The 22,108-nt window shown below is 38.3% G+C and overlaps 1 protein-coding gene across 5 annotated transcripts; it reads left to right on the top strand.

The window, feature by feature from the left end:
* Nucleotides 1-639: 639 nt before the first annotated feature.
* Nucleotides 640-17,961, top strand: TMEM19 (transmembrane protein 19). 5 transcript variants are annotated; one of them, XM_088055806.1, is made up of 7 exons: nucleotides 640-856; nucleotides 9,339-9,489; nucleotides 12,241-12,354; nucleotides 13,789-13,926; nucleotides 14,229-14,483; nucleotides 15,551-15,760; nucleotides 16,068-17,961. In XM_088055806.1, the coding sequence occupies exons 2-7, from the start codon at nucleotides 9,360-9,362 to the stop codon at nucleotides 16,229-16,231; spliced, it is 1,011 nt and encodes a 336-aa protein (XP_087911932.1). In that variant the 5' UTR covers nucleotides 640-856; nucleotides 9,339-9,359; the 3' UTR covers nucleotides 16,232-17,961. The 5 variants fall into 5 exon arrangements, with proteins under 5 accessions (XP_087911932.1, XP_087911931.1, XP_005519420.1 ...); XM_088055805.1 differs by lacking the exon at nucleotides 640-856 and adding an exon at nucleotides 6,312-6,327; XM_005519363.2 differs by lacking the exon at nucleotides 640-856 and adding an exon at nucleotides 9,078-9,092.
* Nucleotides 17,962-22,108: the final 4,147 nt, after the last annotated feature.

Here is a 22,108-nt window from a genome sequence, read left to right as displayed (position 1 = left end):
TCTCAAGACAAAAGGCTGCAAAATATATTTTTAAAAAGTCATGAGGCAATCTATGAACATAATAATGGATGTTAAAAATGTTCACTTTTTATTTATTTACTGAGATTTCTTCTGAGAAGATTTTGTTTCAATCCTAGTCATTCTCATTTCTGCATCCATATTACCAAATGCCAATGTCATCAAGAAAAAATAAATTACTTGCATATAATAAAGACTTGGTAGCTGGGAGATAACCTCCTGTTGTTATAGTGATGCCATAGACTTCACAAAACCGAAGAATTTCATATCTTGAAAAGCAAAGCACCAGGTTTTGTTTATATTTGTTATGAGAAGGGTATAAATAAGGCATAAATGCAGATTCCTTTCACAGATGAAGAAGTTACTCCCCAACCCCCACCAGCTTGTCAAAACTTTTTTTCAGAGATTAAAACTTCAGTGCTATCTTAGAGGGTTGTGTACAGTGGCAGGATGTTCTGGGACTTCAATACCAATTTCTGACACTGGGTGGATCTCTGAAGTCAGGAGAACAAGAAAGTAAATCTTTAATTGACACTGTTTTGGCATGAGAAGAGTGGATTTGGCACCACCCTGTTTGTTAGTGTCTTGATTTCTCCATTTTTAATCTGCTTCAGGACAGAATGACTTCCTGTGGCATTTACTGTTGTTGACTGAAAGAATGGGAGTAAGTTATCACAGCAAAGAAAAAAGCAGAATACTCAGTGCAATAGTCTTTCTGATGAGAAACTTCAGTTGCTGAAGGGAATCTGCAATTCTTTGTCATAGGACTTAAACTCATCTTACTTTTGAAATACTTTTTCTGCACCAGTTCTGCTGAATCTGGACTGAAGAGAGAAAGGTAAGGGATATTTCTGCTTAACTTTTGAACACATGTTGTTATAGCCACGTGTTTTTGGTAAAACTTTCTTTCCTTATTCCATAGTTTTAGTTTTCCAGGATATTTTCACATTTCATACTTAATTATCCAGTTTCTAAACTGAAAAAACTTCAGTTCCCTAGCAGTGTTTGAAGTTGGATGTGTGGGTATTTGCCCTCGGAGAACCAGGACCAAAATTCTGTACTGCCAAAGTCAAAATGTTGTATTTGCATGACTTATTTTTTTGATTTAATAAGTATTGAATGATACAAAACTCATTCTTTATTAAAAAGTAGATTTCCCAAAATCCAATTGATTGATCACAGAGTACTTGCTGCTTTTGTCTATCTGCAAAATACAGCTAAATCTGTAGTGCACTTGCCAAGTGCATTATCCTCTAACATTTATCTCTCTGAGGAAATAATATTTATCTGGTTTAACAAAAAACTGAACATTTGCCCAGGTTAGACACAATATATAATTTTTCAGATACAATCTTACAAATACAAGTTTACAATTTACAGTAAATCTAAGAATTATGAGTTTTAATTTATATTATAAAATTCATAATAATTGCTGCAGAGTATGTAAGAAAAATAATTCTCTTCAAAAACATAAGATACCACTGCTGTCCATAGTAGTTTTTAATAGGCTGCAACTGAAGTGTAGTGTCTTTCATTGCACAAGACCAAATCAATACAAGAGTTCTACATTGTATTAAATGTGGAAGGTCCCATTGTGCTGGGGGTTTGAATTTGCATTCAACCCACAGCTGGCTATTTCCCTCATGACCTTTCCTTATAACTTCTTTGGTAGTTATATGGGTAACAACTGAAGAATGATTTTATCATTTATATTAATACATTATTTATCATATATTTATATTATATATAATTTTTCTTATTTATATTATATCCTTAGGGTTCAAGGCAACTTTTACAAATGTTTAATAAAATGTTTAATAAAATGCTTCACTGTGTTTAAAAAAAAGGCAGATCATCTGGTTTTATGTTGTTGTTAAGTTTTTCATGTGATCTGGAACAAGGCATTGACCAGTATTTCTTCCCTTCCTTAAATTTTGCCCATTTGTGAAGTTTTTTTAACTTTGTATGATTAACTGCTATAGAAATGTAAAGTACTTGTTGCTAATTCAGAGAGACACAATATCCGCAGTATTTAAGCTAGTGTCTTTGTAGCTGATGCTTGTGCCTCTCACCTGTATATAACACCCTGCCATAATGTAACACTAATAGTGCCTTTATTCAATTTTAATATTCATATTCATTTTGATACTTCACTTTCTACTATTCCATGTTTTTAGTAACATAAAAAGATGAAATAAAGTTGAAGGTTATTTAAGATGCATTTTACATGCTTTAGTAGATTGTATATGATGGATTATAAATGTAAACTAAGAAATACAACTGCATAAAAGCGATGTGACAACTATTTTTCTATACCTCCCTAGTCAGAACTGAATTAAATACATATGCAGCAGCCTCTACTGTGCTTTAAAAGAGCACAGCTTTACTGTGTTTTAAAAATGTTTGGCAAGCTTGCAAGAATCCAGGCCTGGTCACTAACAATCCTTTTTATTAAGATTTTATTCCATATCTTGATGTAGCTTTGGTTGACCCCCTCACCTCCCAGTATCTCTACAAATTATTTTAAGCACAATGAAAGTTAGCCACCTTAAATCTTTAGCAGTACTTACCAGAACTGTCTGCTAAACAACCTAGAGGTAAATGTGACAGTTCTTGAGCCAAAGATCTGTCCTAGTTTAGACTGGGATAGAGTTAATTTCTTCTTGGTAGCTGGTACATTGCTGTGTTTTGGATTCAGTATGAGAATGATGTTGATAACAACCTGGTGTTTTGGTTGTTGCTAAATTGTGTTTATCCAAGGACTTCCTTGGCCTCATGCTCTGACAGTGAGGTGGTACACTACCAAAAAAAAAAAAAAAAAAAAACCACCAAAAAAACCCCACAAACACAAAAAACCCCATGAAAAAATACCCTTGCAAAAACAGAACACTAACAAACAAAAAACCCACAAAAGATCTCCAACAAGAAAATCCAAAACAACTGTGAGGGAGCATAGCTTGGACAGTTTACCTGAACTGCCAAAAGGGATATTCCACACTATAGACCATCCTGCATAAACTGAGGGAGTTACCTGTAAGGGGGGCTAACTGGAGTTCAGGGATGGCATCTGGCATCAGTCAGCAGATGATGAGCTATTGCTTTGTTCATCACTTGTTTTTTCCTCTTTATTGTCATTATTATTACTTCTTTTTTTCCTTTATTTCAATTATTAAACTGTTCTTATATCAACCTACAAGTTTTGCTTTTGATTCTCCTCCCCATTCCGCCAGAGTGGGGAGGAAGTAAGTGAGTAACTGCGGGGTTCTTAGTTGCCAACTGGGTTTAAACCCCAACAACACCCTAAAATCTAACTATGACCAGTCGGGAAAAAATATATACTTGCATAGTTTTATCACTACTTCTCAGTCTGCCTAAACAAGTTAAACTGCTGATTTGAATCATTATGTATAACAAGTTACACTACTTGCTGTGGCAGATGTGGAGGACATGAGTTTTCACAGGATAAAAATGTATGTAACTTAATGATTCTGAATCATTTAAAAGTTATCTCAATCTAAGAGCCAGCCATTCCTGTTCCCTGCATAGCTATAATTCTGCATAGACTATGCTCTACATCATGCAGCAGAGATGCAGTTCTTATGCCAGTCTACCAAGCACACCCTTGAAGAGACCAGTCTCCTCTCCTGAAGTCCGGGGCAGTGAGCTTGCTGTGCACCCTCCTCATTGCCCTAGGTATCCTGAAAGCCACCATTCCATGGTCACAAGCTGCCCTTGGCATCATGTGCCACAGCAGCCCCTCCTTGTTGGGGAGAGCAAGGCCCAGCAAAGAACCTCTCCTTGCTGGCTTCTGTGTCACTGGGAGAAGGAAGTTATCATCAACACACTTCAGGAACCTCTTGTATTGCTCATGGCCTGCTGTGTTGTCCTTCCAATAGATATTCTTATAGTTGAAGTCCCTGGGGAAGGTGAGAGCTTGTGAATGTGAGGGCGCTCCTATCTGTCGCTGAAAAGATGCATCCTTCTGGTATGTCTGAGAATCTGTATCCTTCCATTCTAACACTGGTCACAGAAGCCATCCCACCATGTCTCCATGGTTCCAGTAAGAGCGTGGCTCTGCAGGCACGTGCACATCTCTAACTCCAGATGTTTATTCCCTGTGCTGTGTGCATTTGCATAAAGCCATTTAAGGCAGATCCCCTGATGAAGCCAACTCATTGGCTGGGGTAGCTGGAATTCCTTTGTGCTGCTCTTCAGGTGCTCTCCTGCTAACCTATTGTTGCCTAAAATCAGATGAAAAACTTTCCAAACAATATTAGAATGAATAACATAAAGAACAGTCTTTTAATGAAAGCTTTCAGGTGCACAGATTATCCCTATGCGCACATGCAGCATCAAATTGTCACAAGTTTTATAAGTTTAATTACTATAGCTAGCTAGTACGTCCAATGGGAGACTGGTTGCCCTGGACCCCACCCTTGGACCTGCCCCACTGGAGTCCCTCCAAAGGGTTATTAGCCCTGTATTTTGTTATGTCTCCCAGGTGCTGGTGGAAAACAAGATGTCCTTGTTGGAAATTCTTTTACTTCAAAATAAAACACAGCATAAACACATAGTTAAAAGGTGGGTCAGTTGTAATAAATGACTGGAAAAAGGACAATTAGGCTACTATGAATAAATTTAATTGGTGTCAATGTTCTCGGATAAATTCATTTAACATAAAGCAAAAGCCTATCCATCCATATTTAATTAATGTAATACTTAAACCTTCAGTCAAAGTTCTGGTTTTTTTTGGTAAGCAATTTGGATATTTATTCTTCATTTGCTGCTTTATAGTCCACTATGCAAATCCTGGTATGAATAGTTTTGCTATAGTGTTAAGCACTGACATTTTTAACTGTCTCAAAAATGTTAGGAATTCATCTGTATAGCATTTTCATCTTTTGGTATGAAAATTACTGTTTGCAATTTGGTTGGTATTTTCACAGGCAACTACTAATTATGAATGCTCTACTTAAGATGAATATTTATCTGCAGTATTACTTTTCCCTTCCAGCAGTCTAACTTTTCCCCATCTGTTTTCTGTAGCTATCTAAATACACCATCAGCATAAAATTTTACATGTAAAATGTTGTCTTTTCTAAGAGTGTGGCTATTATTCAAGGCCCTTGTGAACAGCTATACTTAATACAATATCAACAATGTTTACAGGGTTTTAATTTCATGTATTGAATAGTATTTTGTCTTCAATCAGATTTTGGTTATTGAGAAAACAAGATTAACAACAAAGAAAAAAAGATGTTTAAATTAGTATTTAACTTTCAAGCTATATTATTCATAATACATTCTATCAAGCATAAATATGAATAATGTTCTAAGTGGTGAAGAGAAATGGAAAGTTCTATCTCAGAGATACAAAAAAAGGCAGAAAGCCTACTTCTAAAATTGTCTCAAAAGTTTAGAAATGTTATGCTGTATAATGGCAAATCTATGAAATTCCTAGGAAAAGAATGAGTGTTAAAGAGTTATTAGCATGCTGTGTACAGTAACATTATTATCTTCTTTCTGTTGCACTGCTTTTAATCATCTCACATTCCTGCCTCTTATTAAATCATACTTACTTTTTTTTTCTCCTAGACTCTGCACTGGCTGTGCTTTGCATCCTATACATTTAGGGAAAAAGTAAGAAGAAACTCTTCTTCTAAATATTGGGTAGCTTATAATTCCAATTTCTTAAAATTTAATCTTCTCATATTTTTCTTATTCCATGTATGAATTTGGATGGGAAAGCGTGAGGAAAAGCTTTCAGATCTATATGCCGTAAGCAACTGTTAATTGCTGGTTTTTTAATTATCGAGCTTATCACTACTATTAGGTGTAAATAAGGAATGAGGGAAGGGATATAAGTAAAAACTGATTATGAAATTAATGTATTGCATGTATTAAGTATACACAGTGCTTTTCTGACTGATTCAGGATGTCTTTTTAAATACATTCATTCTGTATTCACAATACTATAAGCATCTAGATGGCCATTTAATTTTTTTTAAAACCTAGCTTTTACTAATTAAAGACGATGTTGTTGCTATTATTATTAACATTGTTACAGGAAGTAGTGAAAAAAAAGGGACAACATTTAGAAAAGAGGAATTTAAACACAATATATGGGGCAGTTACAGAGCTATTGTAGACATTACATTCAAAACTGTAGCTACTTCTTTCAGCTTCCAAATGTAGAAAGAAGTCTAATTTTGTGTGCTTTTCTTTCTTGTTTTCTAATCTACTTGTGACATTTAATGTGTACCAACCTACTGCAGGAAAATTTGTTGGCAATCAGAAACAATGGAAGAGGTATGTATGAAGCCACATTTAACAAAAGACTAAGAGCTGAAAAGGGAGTGAAAGTCAGCATTCATGCACTGGATGTTAGACATTTACTGACCAGAACCACCTTTCTTACACCAAGGGTGGAGAGCTATGCTACCTTTTGCTGTTCTTGCTCAGGTAAACTCCAGCAGCAGCAGCCCCTTTGGCTTTAAGCCAAATGCAAGGTCTGTAGATAACCCAGTGCAATAATCTGGTATGTCCCTAAATCAGTGCCAAGTGCTACTTCACATGGGTATGGGATCTATGAAGGAAGATGAAGAGTCCTTTAGAGCTCCACAAACCTGCCCCCTCTTCACACCAGCTTGTGTGTTGCCATTAATCACAGTCCCACAGTTTTATAGAACCACAGATAACAGATAGGGCTCCTGCAGGAACATTTGTTTCTCTGCCAGAAATTCCAGCATCAGTCTGTTACAGTTTAGAAAACAAAAAGTAAGCAGTAAATTAAATAAAACAATTTATTACAGTTAAGGGTGTATTTGAATAAGTTTATGGGAGTTGGTTATACCAGAACAAGCCACTGCTTGTTCTGCCACCAGTTTAAGTAGGGTTGATCTTGTTCTGGTTGAAAATCTCAACTAGATTTTGGCAGAAGAACCTAAGCAATGTCATGTCAGTGCTAGTCTTGAAAGGTGTCCCATTCTTACAAGGCAGCCCAGCTACTGAGTCTCTGATTCTTAGATCTCAAATTCAGACCTCAGATGGATGTTTAATGGAAATTTGGGAGGTGAGAAGGAAGACTAGATTTACCAAAGTCAGTACTCCTACAGTAGCATTACTGTTTTAGGTATTTCTACTTGAGATAAATTTTGGGTGTTACCAGTATTTGTTACCAATAAATATAACAGAAAATAAGATAAGGCCTTGTCTAAAGTGCCTGTTCCAAGTTTTGTCTCTAATTGCCTAGAGAAAATACCTTATGAACACCCAAGTATTAACTTTAGCCTCTGGAATAGGCCTACTTTCTAAAACCAGGTATCTGTAAGTTTTTAAGAAGTTTCTTAACTTAGACTTGAAGAAGCAGCTCTGAGTCATAACTGAGTATTTCTATCACAACAATATGAAAATATATCCAAGTTTATGAGAGAAAATAATCATGTGTCGTTCTAATTAGGAACGGCGAAAAGAACGACATAGACTCTCAAGGAGTCAGAACAAGGGAAAATCCCTAGTTTATTACTTCAGGCCTGTTTTATAGACAGATACGTGGAAAGTACAGAAAGGAAACTCTTATTGGTTAGTAAACTGCTACATCACCATCATTGGTCAGTGGGGCTCACCACCCCCCTGACTTTCTCCTGCAAGGAAAACAAGGAATAGAAAACAACACCTGCAAGGCTGTTTTGTGTCCCTGAGGATTGTTTTAATTCCTTCTCATGTTTTTCCCAGACTACTTTCTCAGGCAAGCCTGAGGAGCTATGCGGCCTGTAATTTGTACAGGCACTCTGGTTCAGATTTAGCATCCATAATCATGTTCTTTTTCTGAGAGAAAAAGAACATATGGACTGTATTCACACCTTGACAGACACCTGCTCCAGATGATGAATGAAAAATAAGAGAACATGCCTCAAAAATAAATGGGTGCCACAAGCCAGAAAGATTCCTAAATTCAGTAAGAAAATTATCATCTCCTAAATTAAGATTACTCCCTTGAATTTTCTAGCTTTTAAACTACTTCTGTTGTATATCAAAGACCATTTACTGTCCTTTTTTGTATTACTCTGCCCCTTGCTGAAAAATTAAGTAAATATTCTGTTGTGCTGCTGCTGCTACAAATCCATGAGAAAAAACCACCTGAGGTTATTGATGTTCCTGAGGTGACTCATTTGTACAACTTGAAGGTTTTGGTCTACATAAGTGCTGAATACATAAATGCTTCATCAGCATTATCTCCTGAGATGCCCGAATGCTTATTTATGTCATTATTTCTCGTTTATTTTGAGGCTGCTGCCTCAAAACAATGGGTTTTTGAAAAGTTGTGAAGTTTCACCTCTGTCTTGTTGACAAAGCCTCTGTAGTGTGTTAGTGGGAGCTGTGCAGTCCGTCCCGTACCTAATGTCAGCTTATTTACAAGTGGAGTGTTTTGGGAGTAATTCTGGTGTGCCCCAAGAAAAGCCACCAAGCAGGTTTGGCATGTTTTCATCCCAAGTCAACTTTAGGAAACGTTTCAAGTCTCTTCCTTCTGCAGTTAATGAACTTCGAAATGCTCTAACAAGTTTCAAACCTCATCCAGGTACTCATTGGTCTCACTAATTATCCACAGACTTCATGCCTTTCACAGGCGTGTCGTTCCCGCTTTTATTTCGCAAACTGGATCTCCGTTGGCAGCATCCGTCGGAAGAACGCCGCCGCCGCATCCCGGCCGCCGCCGCATCCCGGCCGCCGCCGCATCCCGGCCGCCGCCGCATCCCGGCCGCCGCCCCATCCCGGCCGCCGCCGCATCCCGGCCGCCGCCGCACCCCGGCCGCCGCCGCATCCCGGCCGCCGCCGCATCCCGGCCGCCGCCGCATCCCGGCCGCCGCCGCATCCCCGCCGCCGCCGCATCCCCGCCGCCGGGGAGCGACGGCTCCTCCCCGGGCGGGGCCCGCCAGGGCCGCGGCCGCAGCGCCCCCTCGCAGGGGCACAGGGGCGGGCGGCCCCGGGGAGCATGCGCGGGACGGCCGCGGGCCAGGAGGGGGGCGGTGCCCGCGGGCGGGGATGGGGGCGGTGCCCGCGGCCCCGGGGAGCAGGTCGGTGGCGGGGCCGGGCGCTGCGAGTGTCTCCGGGCACCCCGTGCAGTGCAGCGCAGCTCGGGGTGGGCCGGCCGGGGTGGCCGCAGCAGCCTCTCCATGAGCGCCTCGGTGCCTCCCGGCAGGGGCCCGAGTGCGGTGCGGGCCGGGCGCGGCCGCTGCTCCGGCCGGGCGGGAGGAGAAGGAGAAAGAGAAGGAGGTGGTGGCGGTGTCGCTGATGCCCTTCGCCATGTGTTTTCCCATCAGGTGTTGTCCTTCTTGCTTCCCATGTCCTATTACCAGGAGGATTTCTTCAGAGACTACCTCAAGATGATGGCGAATATGGTCATCCTGAACTTGCTCATTTGTATTTCGTTAGCGTTCTGGATCGTGTCCATGACTGCAAGTACGTACTACGGTGAGTCGAAAGGCCGGGAGAGGCTGGCATGGCAAGGCCACGGGCGAACCTTCCCCTCCGGCCTTTCTAGGCAGGAGACAGAAAATGGGAAGAGGGATGTGCCCAGCCCCTTCTTTCGTCAGTGGAGCTGATAACCTCACCTCTTCCAGTAGGTGATAGTGGTTTAGAAGATGTTGACAGCCGCTTACATGCAGCTCCGCCCAGGGATCACGTACAATTTAAAATTCTGGTGTTCTTTTTGATTACTTTCTCCGAAAGAAAGCAAATAAAAATTAAGAAGTGAAAAGAAAGACCGAGCTGACTGAGGTCTTTCTATAGTAGGGAAAGTACGTGACAGCACGGGACGAATGCGCCAGCTTTCAAAACTGTTTTAGGAATCAGTGACATCTGCAGCGTGCAGGAAGACTTCCTTAGTCGAGGAACAGAGAAACAGGAGATGGTATAAGAAGATAGGGATGTATGCATGGAGTGGTTGGCTGAGGTATGTACTGTCAGCTCAGCATTCTGCTCAGACAGCTCAGGCTGGCTGTGACTTAGCTGTGTGTAGTTGTAGGAGCACAAGTCCTCTCTGTAGTCACTCTTTTGGGCTCTAAGACCATTCTTACAGCAGTGTGCAAAGGCAGCTGATACTGCCTGCAGTATAAGTTTAAGCCTAGAAGAATTTAACTGCTTTTCCAAGACGGGTAGTGACTTATCATTCAGACCCCAGCCAGTTTGATGCAGGAAGAGCTCCAATGTCACTGCAGTCTTGCTGAAAGTGCCTAGGGATGCAGCATAAACACCTTCAACTCCCTAGTGTCACCCTGGATCCAGAAGAAGCTATAATAAATACCCCACCAGTATAAGCTGACTTTTGTAGTGGCAGTTGCATGTCTATGCTCAGTGTTTTTCAGTGCTTCAGGTTTTAGGATAGGTTAGTTCTAGTACAGCATTAAATGTGTGTTGTCTGGATACTTCTATTTTGGCTTGTAGTGAGATGCCAGACGTGTAGAATGTATGCAGAAACAGGCTTCACAACCAGCTTTTATTTGTGTCATTTGTAGCTACCCAAGTTGGATTTAAACATGCAACTTCATTTATGTGTGTCTGATCTCTAAAGGTATAGCTTTTCTGACAATTAGGATATTCTAGTCCCTGTTCTCTTATGTGAGTGGGAATTTACTGGGTGAGTGGGAATTAGTATAGTGTGGAGAGACCTGGTATCAGGTGAAGCAGGCCTGGTAGAAAGGAGAAGACTGGACAAATCCTCCTTTTTGTAGGCAATGGTTATGGAACAAGAAGGATGTAAAACTTCTGTTGTTCATTTGCCTGAGACTGTGGAAAGACCTTGGCTTTTCAAGGAGGTGAATGAAGCATGCAGTAATTAGTGGACTTAAAATGGTTCAGCCTATAAAAGCAGTGAAATTCACAGTCCTTAATATAAATACTAAAATACTACAAATATACTTTTATTAATGTATAGTTTACAGTAATTCTTAAGCACCAAACAGTGGGCCAGATGTTAGTGAAGCCAGAGTGTCAAAGAACACATTTGTTGTTTTATTATAGATGCTTAGTCTTACCTGCTTACATTTAGTAGTAATTTAATGCAAATACTTTTCTCTCCGACAAGGAAATACAAAATGGCTAGTTTAGAAATGACCTTGAAGAGATGAAAATTCTGTTTGTTAGCCAAGCAAAAGGAACCCCTTTGTGTTCCAGTACTGCTTACACTCAAGTTTGCACCAAGAGCTGCCTTAGTTTGTGGTAAGCAATACCAGGCTGCAGCACTGGAGGGCTCTTCATACACAGCTGGTGCTTGTCTTCTGAATTTCTGACTCAGCCCTGGGCTGGAAGACCCCCTTGCTCACCTACCATGGCTTTGGGGCTTTTCAGTACACAGAATAGAATTGTTTTCGTGTCAGTCTTTATGTTGCAATGTGTGTATTACTGTGATTTCACAGACGTGTTTGTCCTGCTTTGCGCCAGGGAGTCTGTGTTTGTGCAAAGGTTGGGGTACTGATGGCACAAAGTTCTTGTTGAAAACCATCATGATTATCTTTGCAGCAAGACAAGCCTCTGTGCCTGTGTGAAATCTTTCTTTTACAAGATCGAGACTTACTTTAATGCAAGATTTGTGATGTCTTGTATTTGTATAGGAGATTTAATAAATAACTTCTCAAGATTTATTTTTTTTTTCATTTCAAAACCTACGTTAACTATTGGCTTTAGCTTTTAGAAGTTTGTGGCTTTTTCAAACTAAAACTGTCACTTCAAATCTTGCCGAGATAGTCATCAGCTCAAAGTATATTTCAAAAAGCCTTACATCAAGGTCAGAAGAACTGAAAGGAACGATGTTTCATAAAGTGGTCACACTACTTTCACTTTCGCCAAGCAGACTGTCTTGATTGGCTTCTTTTGGTAGTGGAGTTTTGTCACAGTATATTCAGATGTTGGACTTTGAAGTTCATGTATCCCTTTTAGAATGAAAAATATCACCATATTTATTTCTTGTCATATTTTGCTCTTTTTTGGTAATTAATTTTAGTTCATGAAATATATTCTCTTTTGATAGCTGAATAGAAAAATTGAGTAGATAATTGCAGATATATTGTCCTTCTGTCCATATAAATATCTTTCTTCTGAAGGATAAAAAGTTTTAATCTCTATTAAGAAATTTAAGTATATACCAGGAAATAATGACTTTTCAGACATGAGGACATAAAAAAGCTTTATGAGGATTATCTGTAACCCTGTTACTTGCTTTATCAGGTACTTTACGACCCATTTCTCCATGGCGCTGGCTTTTTTCAGTCTTGGTCCCACTAATTATTGCTACACAGGGTTTTAAGAAGAAGAGCCTTGATCACAGTGGTGCATTGGGAGGTATGTCTTTTCTGAGACTTAAACTAAACATTTAGTAACTGAAGGTCCTTTTTACTGTTTGCGGTTTAAGACATTATCTAGTTCTGTTACAATAAAGTATAAATGTAAGCAGACATACCCAAAATTCATGCTGGGTTGTTTTTTTTTCATGCCTGTTCCAACAGTCAGGTTAATCCTGTGCTACTGTTTGTAATTGATTTGATTAATATTATTATATTTATATAAACCTAGAAGATCCTTTTAAACTTCAGTACAGTGTGCAGTTAAATCACATGGTTTGGTTTACCATATAGAAGGATTCACAGAGAAACAAAGAAATGGCAGAGGTAGTGGTAAAGAAAGACCCTAAACTGATAGTGTCAGCAGCCTTCCTGCTTGGTAGGAAATCAGTTCTCCTTTCTGTATGGTTCTTCTTTCTGTAATAGAAGCAGTTCTAGGCATTTTTTGGCATGACAAAAGTAAGATAATTAAATCTGTACTTCACTAAGAACAAATGACTGTTTCTGGAAAGTTTTTCTAGACCACATGATAAAAAGCCCAGCATAGCGTACAATAGTGTTTATTGAAATCTGATGCAACATTACTGGGTGAGGTGATTCACCTCTCTTGTGACATTGTCTGAATCACTGGAGTAAAACAGGGCCTCAAATCCTTCCTTCCCATGTCACCCATTTTGTAAATCTTCTGTCTGTGAGAGTTAAGGGAAGCATTTTCTACACTGACAAACATCTTTCTGACTTTTATGTTCTGACTTCTGAACAGCTCTGCTAGCCAGTTTATACCGGCATTTTCTCTTAAATGCACCCATTTTTCTTTCAGTCATTTAGAATTGTAATCTCATGGTGAGGAGTGAAATTAGGCCTCCCCTGTGAAAGGGGACATAAAAAAAGAATTGCAATTTAATCAAGGAGATCAAATGCTTTCAAAAAACTAAATTTACATAAATAAAGAGGTAGAATAAAAATAAAAAAGAAAGGAAAGAAATGAATAGAGAAGTAGCATCTGCTAAGATATGCAGGATGGTTTTACAGGTTATCTTAGAGACCTTGGATGTGCAATTTGATGCCCAGGCTGATGATAAACTTGCTGGTAGAGCCACAGCCACAGCTATATATCAGCTCCTTATAAAAATAATAATATTCTTCAGGCAGAGTACTTGGATTTCAATTATATATTCTTTGGATTCTGGGGATCTTACTGCTTCTCTTTATTTTCACACAGTATTACTGATTTGTGGCAAAAGGTCTTAAAAATCACGTGCTTCAGCAGTTACAATGAAATTAGTAATTTAGCATTAGACTCTCTTATTGTATGATTGTCTTAGGTTTATCAGGAAGATACTTTTCATGTTCAGAAAACTTGAAATACTTACTTGCTTTGCAAAGCAACCGTTGTTACATGAAGGAAGTTTATATACTTCTTTTTCCTTCATAGGGCTGGTGGTCGGATTTATCCTTACAGTCGCAAATTACAGTTTCTTCTCTTCTTTGTTTGTATTTTTTGTTACTTCTTCGAAACTTACTAAGTGGAGAAAAGATTTAAAGAAGCAAATAGATTCAGAATACAAAGAAGGTAAGCGAAAATACTTTAATTCTTTCAGATCCCTTGTGGAGAATAAATACTGCACATTCTTGTTCCTTTCAAAGGGTCAGATGAGATGTAACATCTAGAACAGGGAACACTGTAGAGACTCCACTCAACCCTATCCCTGTGAATATTAGCAGGCTACTTTGCTTTTTGCTTCTGTTCTGTTTAATGAATTGCCATGTAGTTTCTGTTTTAAATGTGTGTCTTTTAAAATTTAACTTTATATATGTGTTATTTTTGCTTTTGCTGTTACCTGAAATTACTAAAATTCAGTTTTTATACTTCAGGTGGACAGAGGAATTGGGTTCAGGTATTCTGTAATGGTGGTGTTCCAACTGAGCTGGCTCTCTTATATATGATAGAAAATGGACCAGGTGAAATTCCTATTGACTTTTCAAAGGAATACACAGCATCATGGATGTGCTTATCCCTTTTGGGAGCTTTGGCATGCTCTGCTGGTGATACATGGGCTTCAGAGATTGGTAGTGTTATGAGTAAAAGCAAACCAAGATTGATAACAACCTGGGAACAGGTTCCAGTAGGTAAGTAATTGTTACTTCTTCCATATGTTCTGAATATTTTGTTAATCTGTTTTGAATTATGCATCCAAATTGAAAAGGTCCAAGAAAGACATAGAAAAACAAGTACCAGAAATGTGGGATTAGAAAATGTTACCAAGAATGCATTCTCTGAAATGGAATATAGTCAACTGTGTTTCTTCTGCATCTTCTTGATGAGAGGCATGAGCATAGCAACCACAGAGCTAAAATCATCTTGAATGCTGTCACTTCTAATCTCTGACAATAGTAAAAGAGTTTACGTTGCTAATATGAAGAATACAAATTATCAACTTATATTTTCCAGGCATTATTTTAATCAGTAGAATACATATATATTCATCAGAGACGCTCTTACTTTGCTTCTTAACTCAAATCACTCTTACTTTAATATCCTACCAAGGCTGAATAAAGTGTACTTTCTGTCTGTCAAATGTTGTCTCCATGGTGGATGTCACTGCTGCTGTAAAGCAGTACGCCTTTTTTGAGTCTTGCTGGCAAATTGATCAGAGGTACAAATCTTGTTGGATAGGAGTTAAATGCCTGGGAATTTTGTTTTCTTTATATGCATTCTTCAGATTTTTATTCAATGAACTATCAAACATCTGTCTATGGATTTGGTTCTTTTACTTTTAAATGTGTTGGTGAAACACATCTTAGTATACTACTTCTGAAAGAAGGCATTGCTTTAATATGCACATCTCAAGGTCTGGTTTTTTTTAAGCAAATTTTTTATTAGCCTACCACCACCTAGAGCAGACAAATACCAGGTGACATTGAGAGGTGTGCTGTCTAGTTTTATTTAATTTAATGCTGGTGAATATTTCTAGAGAACTAGTCCTAGAGACTGTAAAGGAGTAAGAACAGGCAGTAACAGTACAGGTTAAGCTGCTCAGCAGCATAATGGGAATTGTGAAAAGCTGCAGTAATAGAGCCTTGTGGATGTAAGAGGAGAAATCACTATGGACAGTTTTGATTTCATGTAAAACATTTCAATTAATACAAGTCTTTTGAAACCAGTTTGTAAATCAAATATATTTTATTTGGTTTAGGTACTAATGGAGCAGTTACTTCAGTGGGCCTGATCTCAAGTTTGCTTGGAGGTATGACAGTAGGTATAGCCTACTTTATAACTCAACTTGTTTTTGTGACTGATCTGGAAATATCTGCTCCACAATGGCCCATTATTGTGTTTGGTGCAGCAGCTGGCCTGCTGGGATCAATTGTTGATTCATATTTGGGAGCTACTATGCAATACAGTGGTAAGAGTCTTCTTTTTTCTTTTTTTTTCCCCCTTTCTCCCAATCTAATGTAAAATTGGATTTGAACTTCAAGAAGGGCTGAGGATATGATTTTTTAACGGAAAGAATACAGAAATAGCAGCATGAAGGACAAAGGGAGCAAAAGTAATTTGCATAGTAATGACAAGGAGCAAGGGTGGTTGGTCCTTTTCCAGTTTTTGATTTGTTTATTATAGTAAAATACATTTAGGAATGTGTATATACTTGGTTACTAAGTTTCTCTTCATCTTTATTGGCTTTGTAAAATGAAGATTTTCTCTCTTTCCAGGTTTTGACCAGACAATTGGCATGGTTGTTAACCATGAAACAAAAGACTCCAAACACATATCTGGGAAACCTATATTGGACAACAATGCCGTAAATCTTTTTTCTTCTGTAATCATTGCTCTGGTGCTTCCAGGCACAGCGTGGTTTTTCTGGCCAAGGGGTTGAAATGGTTTAGGCTTTTCTGCATCCAATTAATTTATGTTCAGTCTTGCTCAGAGACTCCAAAGAGTTCCAGTTGAACTCTCTTCTAAGAGATGGATCTGAAACATTCAGGAAGCTGAAGGATTTTCCATCTCAAGTTGTTAAGGCTGTAAACCTCATGTGACAATCAGCATCTCTTGGGAAGGTGCTTTGTCAATAATATTTTTGCTGCTCCTCAGGGGGATGTAGGTCACTGCCAAGTGAGGTGAAGCACTTGATTCATTTATCCTCCATTCATGGAGCTGAAGTGTTGGTGTCTATTCTCTCCAGTGTCCAGCACCTGGAAGGGCAAGAAACTGGAAATAAAAGTCTAATCAACATCAATCAGTGTGATGGAGCCTTGTGGCTATTCTCCAAGCTAGACACAAAATACACTGCAGCTTTATATAGGCAATGGTAACATGGGTGAAGTGGGTGAATTCTTGTATTTCTCATTATCTACAGTTTGTAAGGTCTTTTGTTGGAAGTATTTGGGCGGGGAAGAGAGAATTTGGCCTTGTTGCCTGTTCTCTATCCTAATAGTATCTCCACTTCCCTGAGAATAGGTTTGATAAAAATGATCCATACATAACATTTGAAGCAAAAATCTAAATTTAAAGTAGAAACTCACTAGCTGTCCAGTAAGAATAATAAAATTTTCTATGCTTTTTTGACATCTTTATTTCAAAACTAATGATATTTATGAAGATTTGTCAATACTGTAGTACTTAACAAATAATTTAAAATTAAAGATGACAGTTATATATTCATATTCATCTCTTTAAAAAGAGAATGCTTTTTTTCTATAAGCATGGAATTGTTCCATGGTGTTTGGCATTCTAACCAAACTATACTGTTCAGTTATTTCTCAACAGCAGAAATGTTTCCCATTTTGTTTGGGGCTTCTATTTAGAGATGATGGCCTCAGCCAAAGAAGCTACAGATGTTACCCTTGTAGCAAATGGGAGAAGTCACACTTATAAACCGTTTAAAAATATAAATTTAATTTTTGATGCTCAAGCTCCTGTGTTAGGTAATTATGTCTTCCATCATTCATTTATAAAAGTTGTGAAAGTAATGTAGCCAGTACAGATTGTATTTAAACTTTAGAGATAGCCTCATAATAACTTCTCAGTGTTGATATTCAGAAGCATGGACCCTTATTTTTAACTTATGAAAAGCTTTTCCTTTAATTGTTAGAGATAGATTAATATTTTGTATTGAACATCTGGGGTTTTTTTTTTACAAGTGTTTTGTGTATATTGCCTGTCTTAATGTAATTGACTTTTTATTTTTTCACCTTTTATGGGAATATTAAAAAACTTTAACACCTTCCATACTGAGTTTACTCTTTTGAAACCTAGTTTATATAAATCTGGAATTAATCACTGGAACTACTTGACTGTATTACCCAATTATAAAGATGAGATTTCAAAGTAGTAAAAGCTTTCTGAAAAAAGCAAATTGTGTAGCTGCTCTATGTCTGTTCCTGTGGAAGAGCACAAAATTATGGAAATAATATATGCACTTAAACTGTAACAATAAACACTTCAGAATTTTATGCTCTATTTGGATTTATGCTGCTTCTAAATAAACACTGTATTAGTTACCTTGTAAGATTTCATTAATATTGTTGTGGGTTCTAGAATTGAGCAAGATAAAATTTTTGTAAGATACTAATTTTTTTTTTCTCAATTAAATGCCTTATTTTTGTATTCTTTTGTTTCCTGAAGTGAAGTGTACTTTCAGCTACTAAAGTGGACATGGTCAGCTTTTTCACTATTTTTTATGAGTTCATTTGAAAACCAGCGTACCACAGTGAGAAGACATCTGATTTCATATTCATAGCAGCATGAAATGCTTTGATCTGTGACCATATGAATGAATGTGATCTGACTGAACTCCTGCAGTTAGCATCTTCGAAGGCCATTACTTTGGATTTTTTTTTTTTGTCATGTCTTAGTGATGACACTTGAGTTGCTTTTGAAATTTCCAGCCATAAATTTCTAGTATACAGAAAGATCTGAGCACACTTAAACTCTGAAAAGGACGGTATTAACTTCAGATATATTTATATATTTTAGGCAAATATTGTTACATTTAACTGCTTAGTAGCTGTAAACTGAAAAGCTTTCAGAGAAGGTGGAGGTGGGAGTAGGGGATACAGGGAAGAAGTTGCAGAATGTGCCAAACTGCCTGTAAATTGCTGTGAGTCGCTAAGAGCAGTTCCTGGGCTCAGAAAGCAGCAGAGATAACCACCTGTCCAGGTGCTACTTGGAGACACAGAAAATGCAGAAAGTCAAAAGGGGGAGTTAGAGAAAACCAGGAAGCTGTTAGATTAGAAATTGCAAAATAGGTTACTGCAGTTAACAAATTGAATTCCATTCTTTAAACACTTGAATTACTCTTTAGCTTCAGAACCATTGGTACCCCTATTATATGCCTCTGTTACTGATTTTGCATTCATAATTAAGTGTCATCAATATTTCCACAGGACCAAGGCAATTCACTCAAAAACTTTTTAATTGAAGTGGTTACAATTGTGAGTTACAGGTCCTTATGCTTGGCTTGATTGGTGGATGTGATAGGTGTTTAAGTATAATTTTTACATAATTGCATGCAAGAAGTCTTTAGCCAGGTCTCACCCAGACTTGGTGCTGTGATTGTTGAATTATACTGGTATCAGAGTCACCAGTTTTAATTTCTATTTTATTGTTAGAGCTGCAGGTTGTCTTGGGTCTGCACATGCTGCATTTGTCCATCATTACATAGTTTCCTGGGATAGGAAATAAAGTGATGTAAAAAACCGAGGGAGTATGCCACCTCTCTTGGGTGTTAAGGACAAATTGATTCTGCAGACTGACTTTTTCTGACAATAAAGCGCTGAAATGTCATGAAATACTGTTGGTATTTTACAGAATTCACATTACAATCTGTTAGGACTAGACATCTCGCATTTGTAAGTAGGATTTGTTTTCCCTACATTTCTCCCAGCAGTACTTTGGTCCCATGCAGCCTTTCCTTTACATTTCATTATCTACCATTTTAAGTTTCCATTAAGCCACTTTTCTTCAAGCAGGAGTTAACCTGTTTTACAGGAAATTTATTCACTTAAAGCTTTGTAGGTATGTTACAGTCTCTGCTTCTGGCTATTGCTATAACTGGATAATAATTTTCAATTTAAATACTACTTCTGTTGGGGGATAAGGTGCAGCTCTGGGATTCAATTATGGGCCTATTGTAATGCATAAATCAGAGAAGGTACATGAATTCACTCAGACTATGTGGATCCCTGTGGCACTCCCAAGCCTGCAGCCACCCTCAGTAATGCCAATACCAAATGAGGATGACTACAGAAATGTGGAAACAAAGCTACCAAGCAAATGGCAGCTTGTACTTGGGTACTCCCAAGCCTGTAAAACTTGATTCCAAGTGAAGAAATTCCACCAGGAATAGTCCGTAGCTTTTCTACAACATTGATCCTACAAAGTCAATTTTAATATCTTCCCACTACAATCACTAATTAAATCACAGGACAGCCCAGGTTGGAAGGGACTTTTGAGAGATCATCTGGTCCAACCTTTTGTGGGAAAGTGATCTTTGGTGAGATTATCTAGCAATAAGCAATCTGTCCAATCACATTTTGAAAACCTTTGATGATGGGCACTCTACCACATCCTTATATGACAGTGTTTTCCTTGAAACACTTTAAGGTGGATGCACAGGAGAGTAGATGACTACAATTATGATTTCTGATCAGGAAACATTTTGTGACTGACTGATGGTATGAAGTAGGTGTCATACACTTTATCACTTTGAAAATATCTTCATAATAAATGTATCCTCCTATAGCAGACCACCCAGAGCAGCAGCAAGCATTGCTTGCTCTGTGCTGTTCTGGAATTTGCCATTTTAGAGCAAGGACAAGTGTTTGCTAATCCAGGTGAGATTCAAGAAGTGAAGACTGGATTAACTGAAATGTGGAAGAACCAGCCTGACCCACGCTGAGAAAAGGAGAATACCACCAGTATGGAAACAGCTGCCTGTTTGCAAGCTACTTGGCTGGACCTGCTGAGTCACCTGTGAAGCCTTGCATAACTTGTTTGCACCTCTCGCATCTGGTGGCTGCTTTTTGTGTCTTTGTTCAAACAAGCATAAAGCAGAATTAAATACTGCAATGTGATCACTATCCAAATTGGTATTGGAGGTTCAAATCCACACCATTAGCAAGGATGACAGTGGTTTAAAAATAACAGAATGCATCCTGCAATTAGAGGAAACATCAGTAGAAAGCAGTAAGAAGTCTTCTGGTGCTCCTTTGTTAATACCCTTTAGTATCTTCACTAACTATTTTTGTAAGTTCTTTGCAGCTGTGGCCCTAGCTGCAGACAGGATAGAAGGACATCATAAAAAATCGTGTGACTGTGCACTTATGTTTCTTTGTAAAGGGCTCTAACTGTGCTGGCTTATGCAGAGTTTAGCCCAGTACTTGAAAAGCAATGACTTCTGTCATCCTACTCTGTCACTACTACTTGTTTTCCTGATATTTCATTATTTCACTTGTTGACTTCCTAAGTCCTGAAATCATTCCACTGTCAAAAGCTGCTACTATCAAATGCTCCCCTGAAGCAGCAGCACTTTCAGACTGCCTTAAACTGTCAAATGTCCTGGTTATGGTGCTCCCAACAGGTGTGCATCATCTCATCCCATTAAGTCTCATCCGAATGTAATTTAAAATGAAAAAGTGAAAGGAGATGATTCATGATGCATTGGGATGAGAAGCATGAGTTTTACCTCTGAATTCTGGAAATTCTGTCTTTTGGTAGGTGCCATAAGAAAACAAAGATGTGAGTGTCAGGATCTGACATTGTATTTGGTGGTTTCTACTCAAGGAGCTCTGTAGTGGATTTAGCTTGTGTAAAGCTGTACCAGGAAAAAAAAGCATCTGCGATCAACCAAACCATAAAAAGCCCTTATCACGAGACAAAAAGGAAGTGTAATGTAATTTATTGTTCTTTAGAGTTTGAAGTTAAATGAACAAAAACATTCTCACATTGTTTGCCTGCACATTTGAGTAATACACCGCTTAGATTCAAATAGGTTTGGTTTGGAGTAGATTAACAAATGTTTTGCTTGGGCACAGAACTCACCTGAAATAAGAATGTAGTCTAGATGTTAAACTTACACGCCATGCCTTTTTCTTTCCTATCTGTAATGAAGATAATTTTTTATAATATATTTTGGGTTTTTTCGCCAGTGGCAAAAACAATGGATTCATATGTATCGATCTGTGCCCATGTCATGGAGTCTGCAAGTCAAAAAATAACTCCTGCACATATGCCATTTTGGGTTTTTTGTCCCTTGTTCTTTGCAATTGTAGTCATTAAAGGTCTTTTACAATTATTAAATATCCTCTTGTGGTTTTTTTCTGGCATTATTTGAAGAAAGCAGGTTGGGTTTAATTCCAGTTTCCTCTATCTCTTTCTCTGTTTTACCACCCCAACTGCTGGACTGGAGTCTTCAGCTCCCCTCTGATCCTGACTGTAAGAGGAACCACAGAACAATGACTCTTTTCATAGCAGCAAATACAAAGTCAGTGTCTACTGTTCTGTGTATGACACAGGACTGATCTGTTTTGTACAATTATTTTTGCTAGTGCAAATAGTCATATAAAACTGCTATTTGATGTCCTCTGGAACCTATAATGTCTTCCTTGCCATCCAGGTTTAGGGAAAAGTGAAATGTAAACCCACAAAAACTGGCAGCTAGGGCTGAAAGTTGCAGAAATCTGAGCTCCACTTTTACATTAAGGATTCTGAGGAGTGCTAAGGTATCCTCATATATATGAGAGTTTAATGCAGA

The sequence above is a fragment of the Pseudopodoces humilis genome, chromosome 5, assembly GCF_049639895.1.
Source record: "Pseudopodoces humilis isolate 2021_Gansu_Grassland_sample_001 chromosome 5, ASM4963989v1, whole genome shotgun sequence".
NCBI classification, from domain to species: domain Eukaryota; kingdom Metazoa; phylum Chordata; class Aves; order Passeriformes; family Paridae; genus Pseudopodoces; species Pseudopodoces humilis.
The sequence above is the reverse complement of the archived record's forward strand: the minus strand, read 5'-3'. Positions and strand labels throughout refer to the sequence as shown.

Coding starts and splice junctions, on each gene's coding strand:
- TMEM19 (XM_088055804.1), top strand. CDS start 9,192: ATGAGCGCCTCGGTGCCTCCCGGCAGGGGCCCGAGTGCGGTGCGGGCC. Junction 12,355..13,788: donor TCACAGTGGTGCATTGGGAG/GTATGTCTTTTC, acceptor TTTCCTTCATAG/GGCTGGTGGTCGGATTTATC. Junction 13,927..14,228: donor AGATTCAGAATACAAAGAAG/GTAAGCGAAAAT, acceptor TTTATACTTCAG/GTGGACAGAGGAATTGGGTT.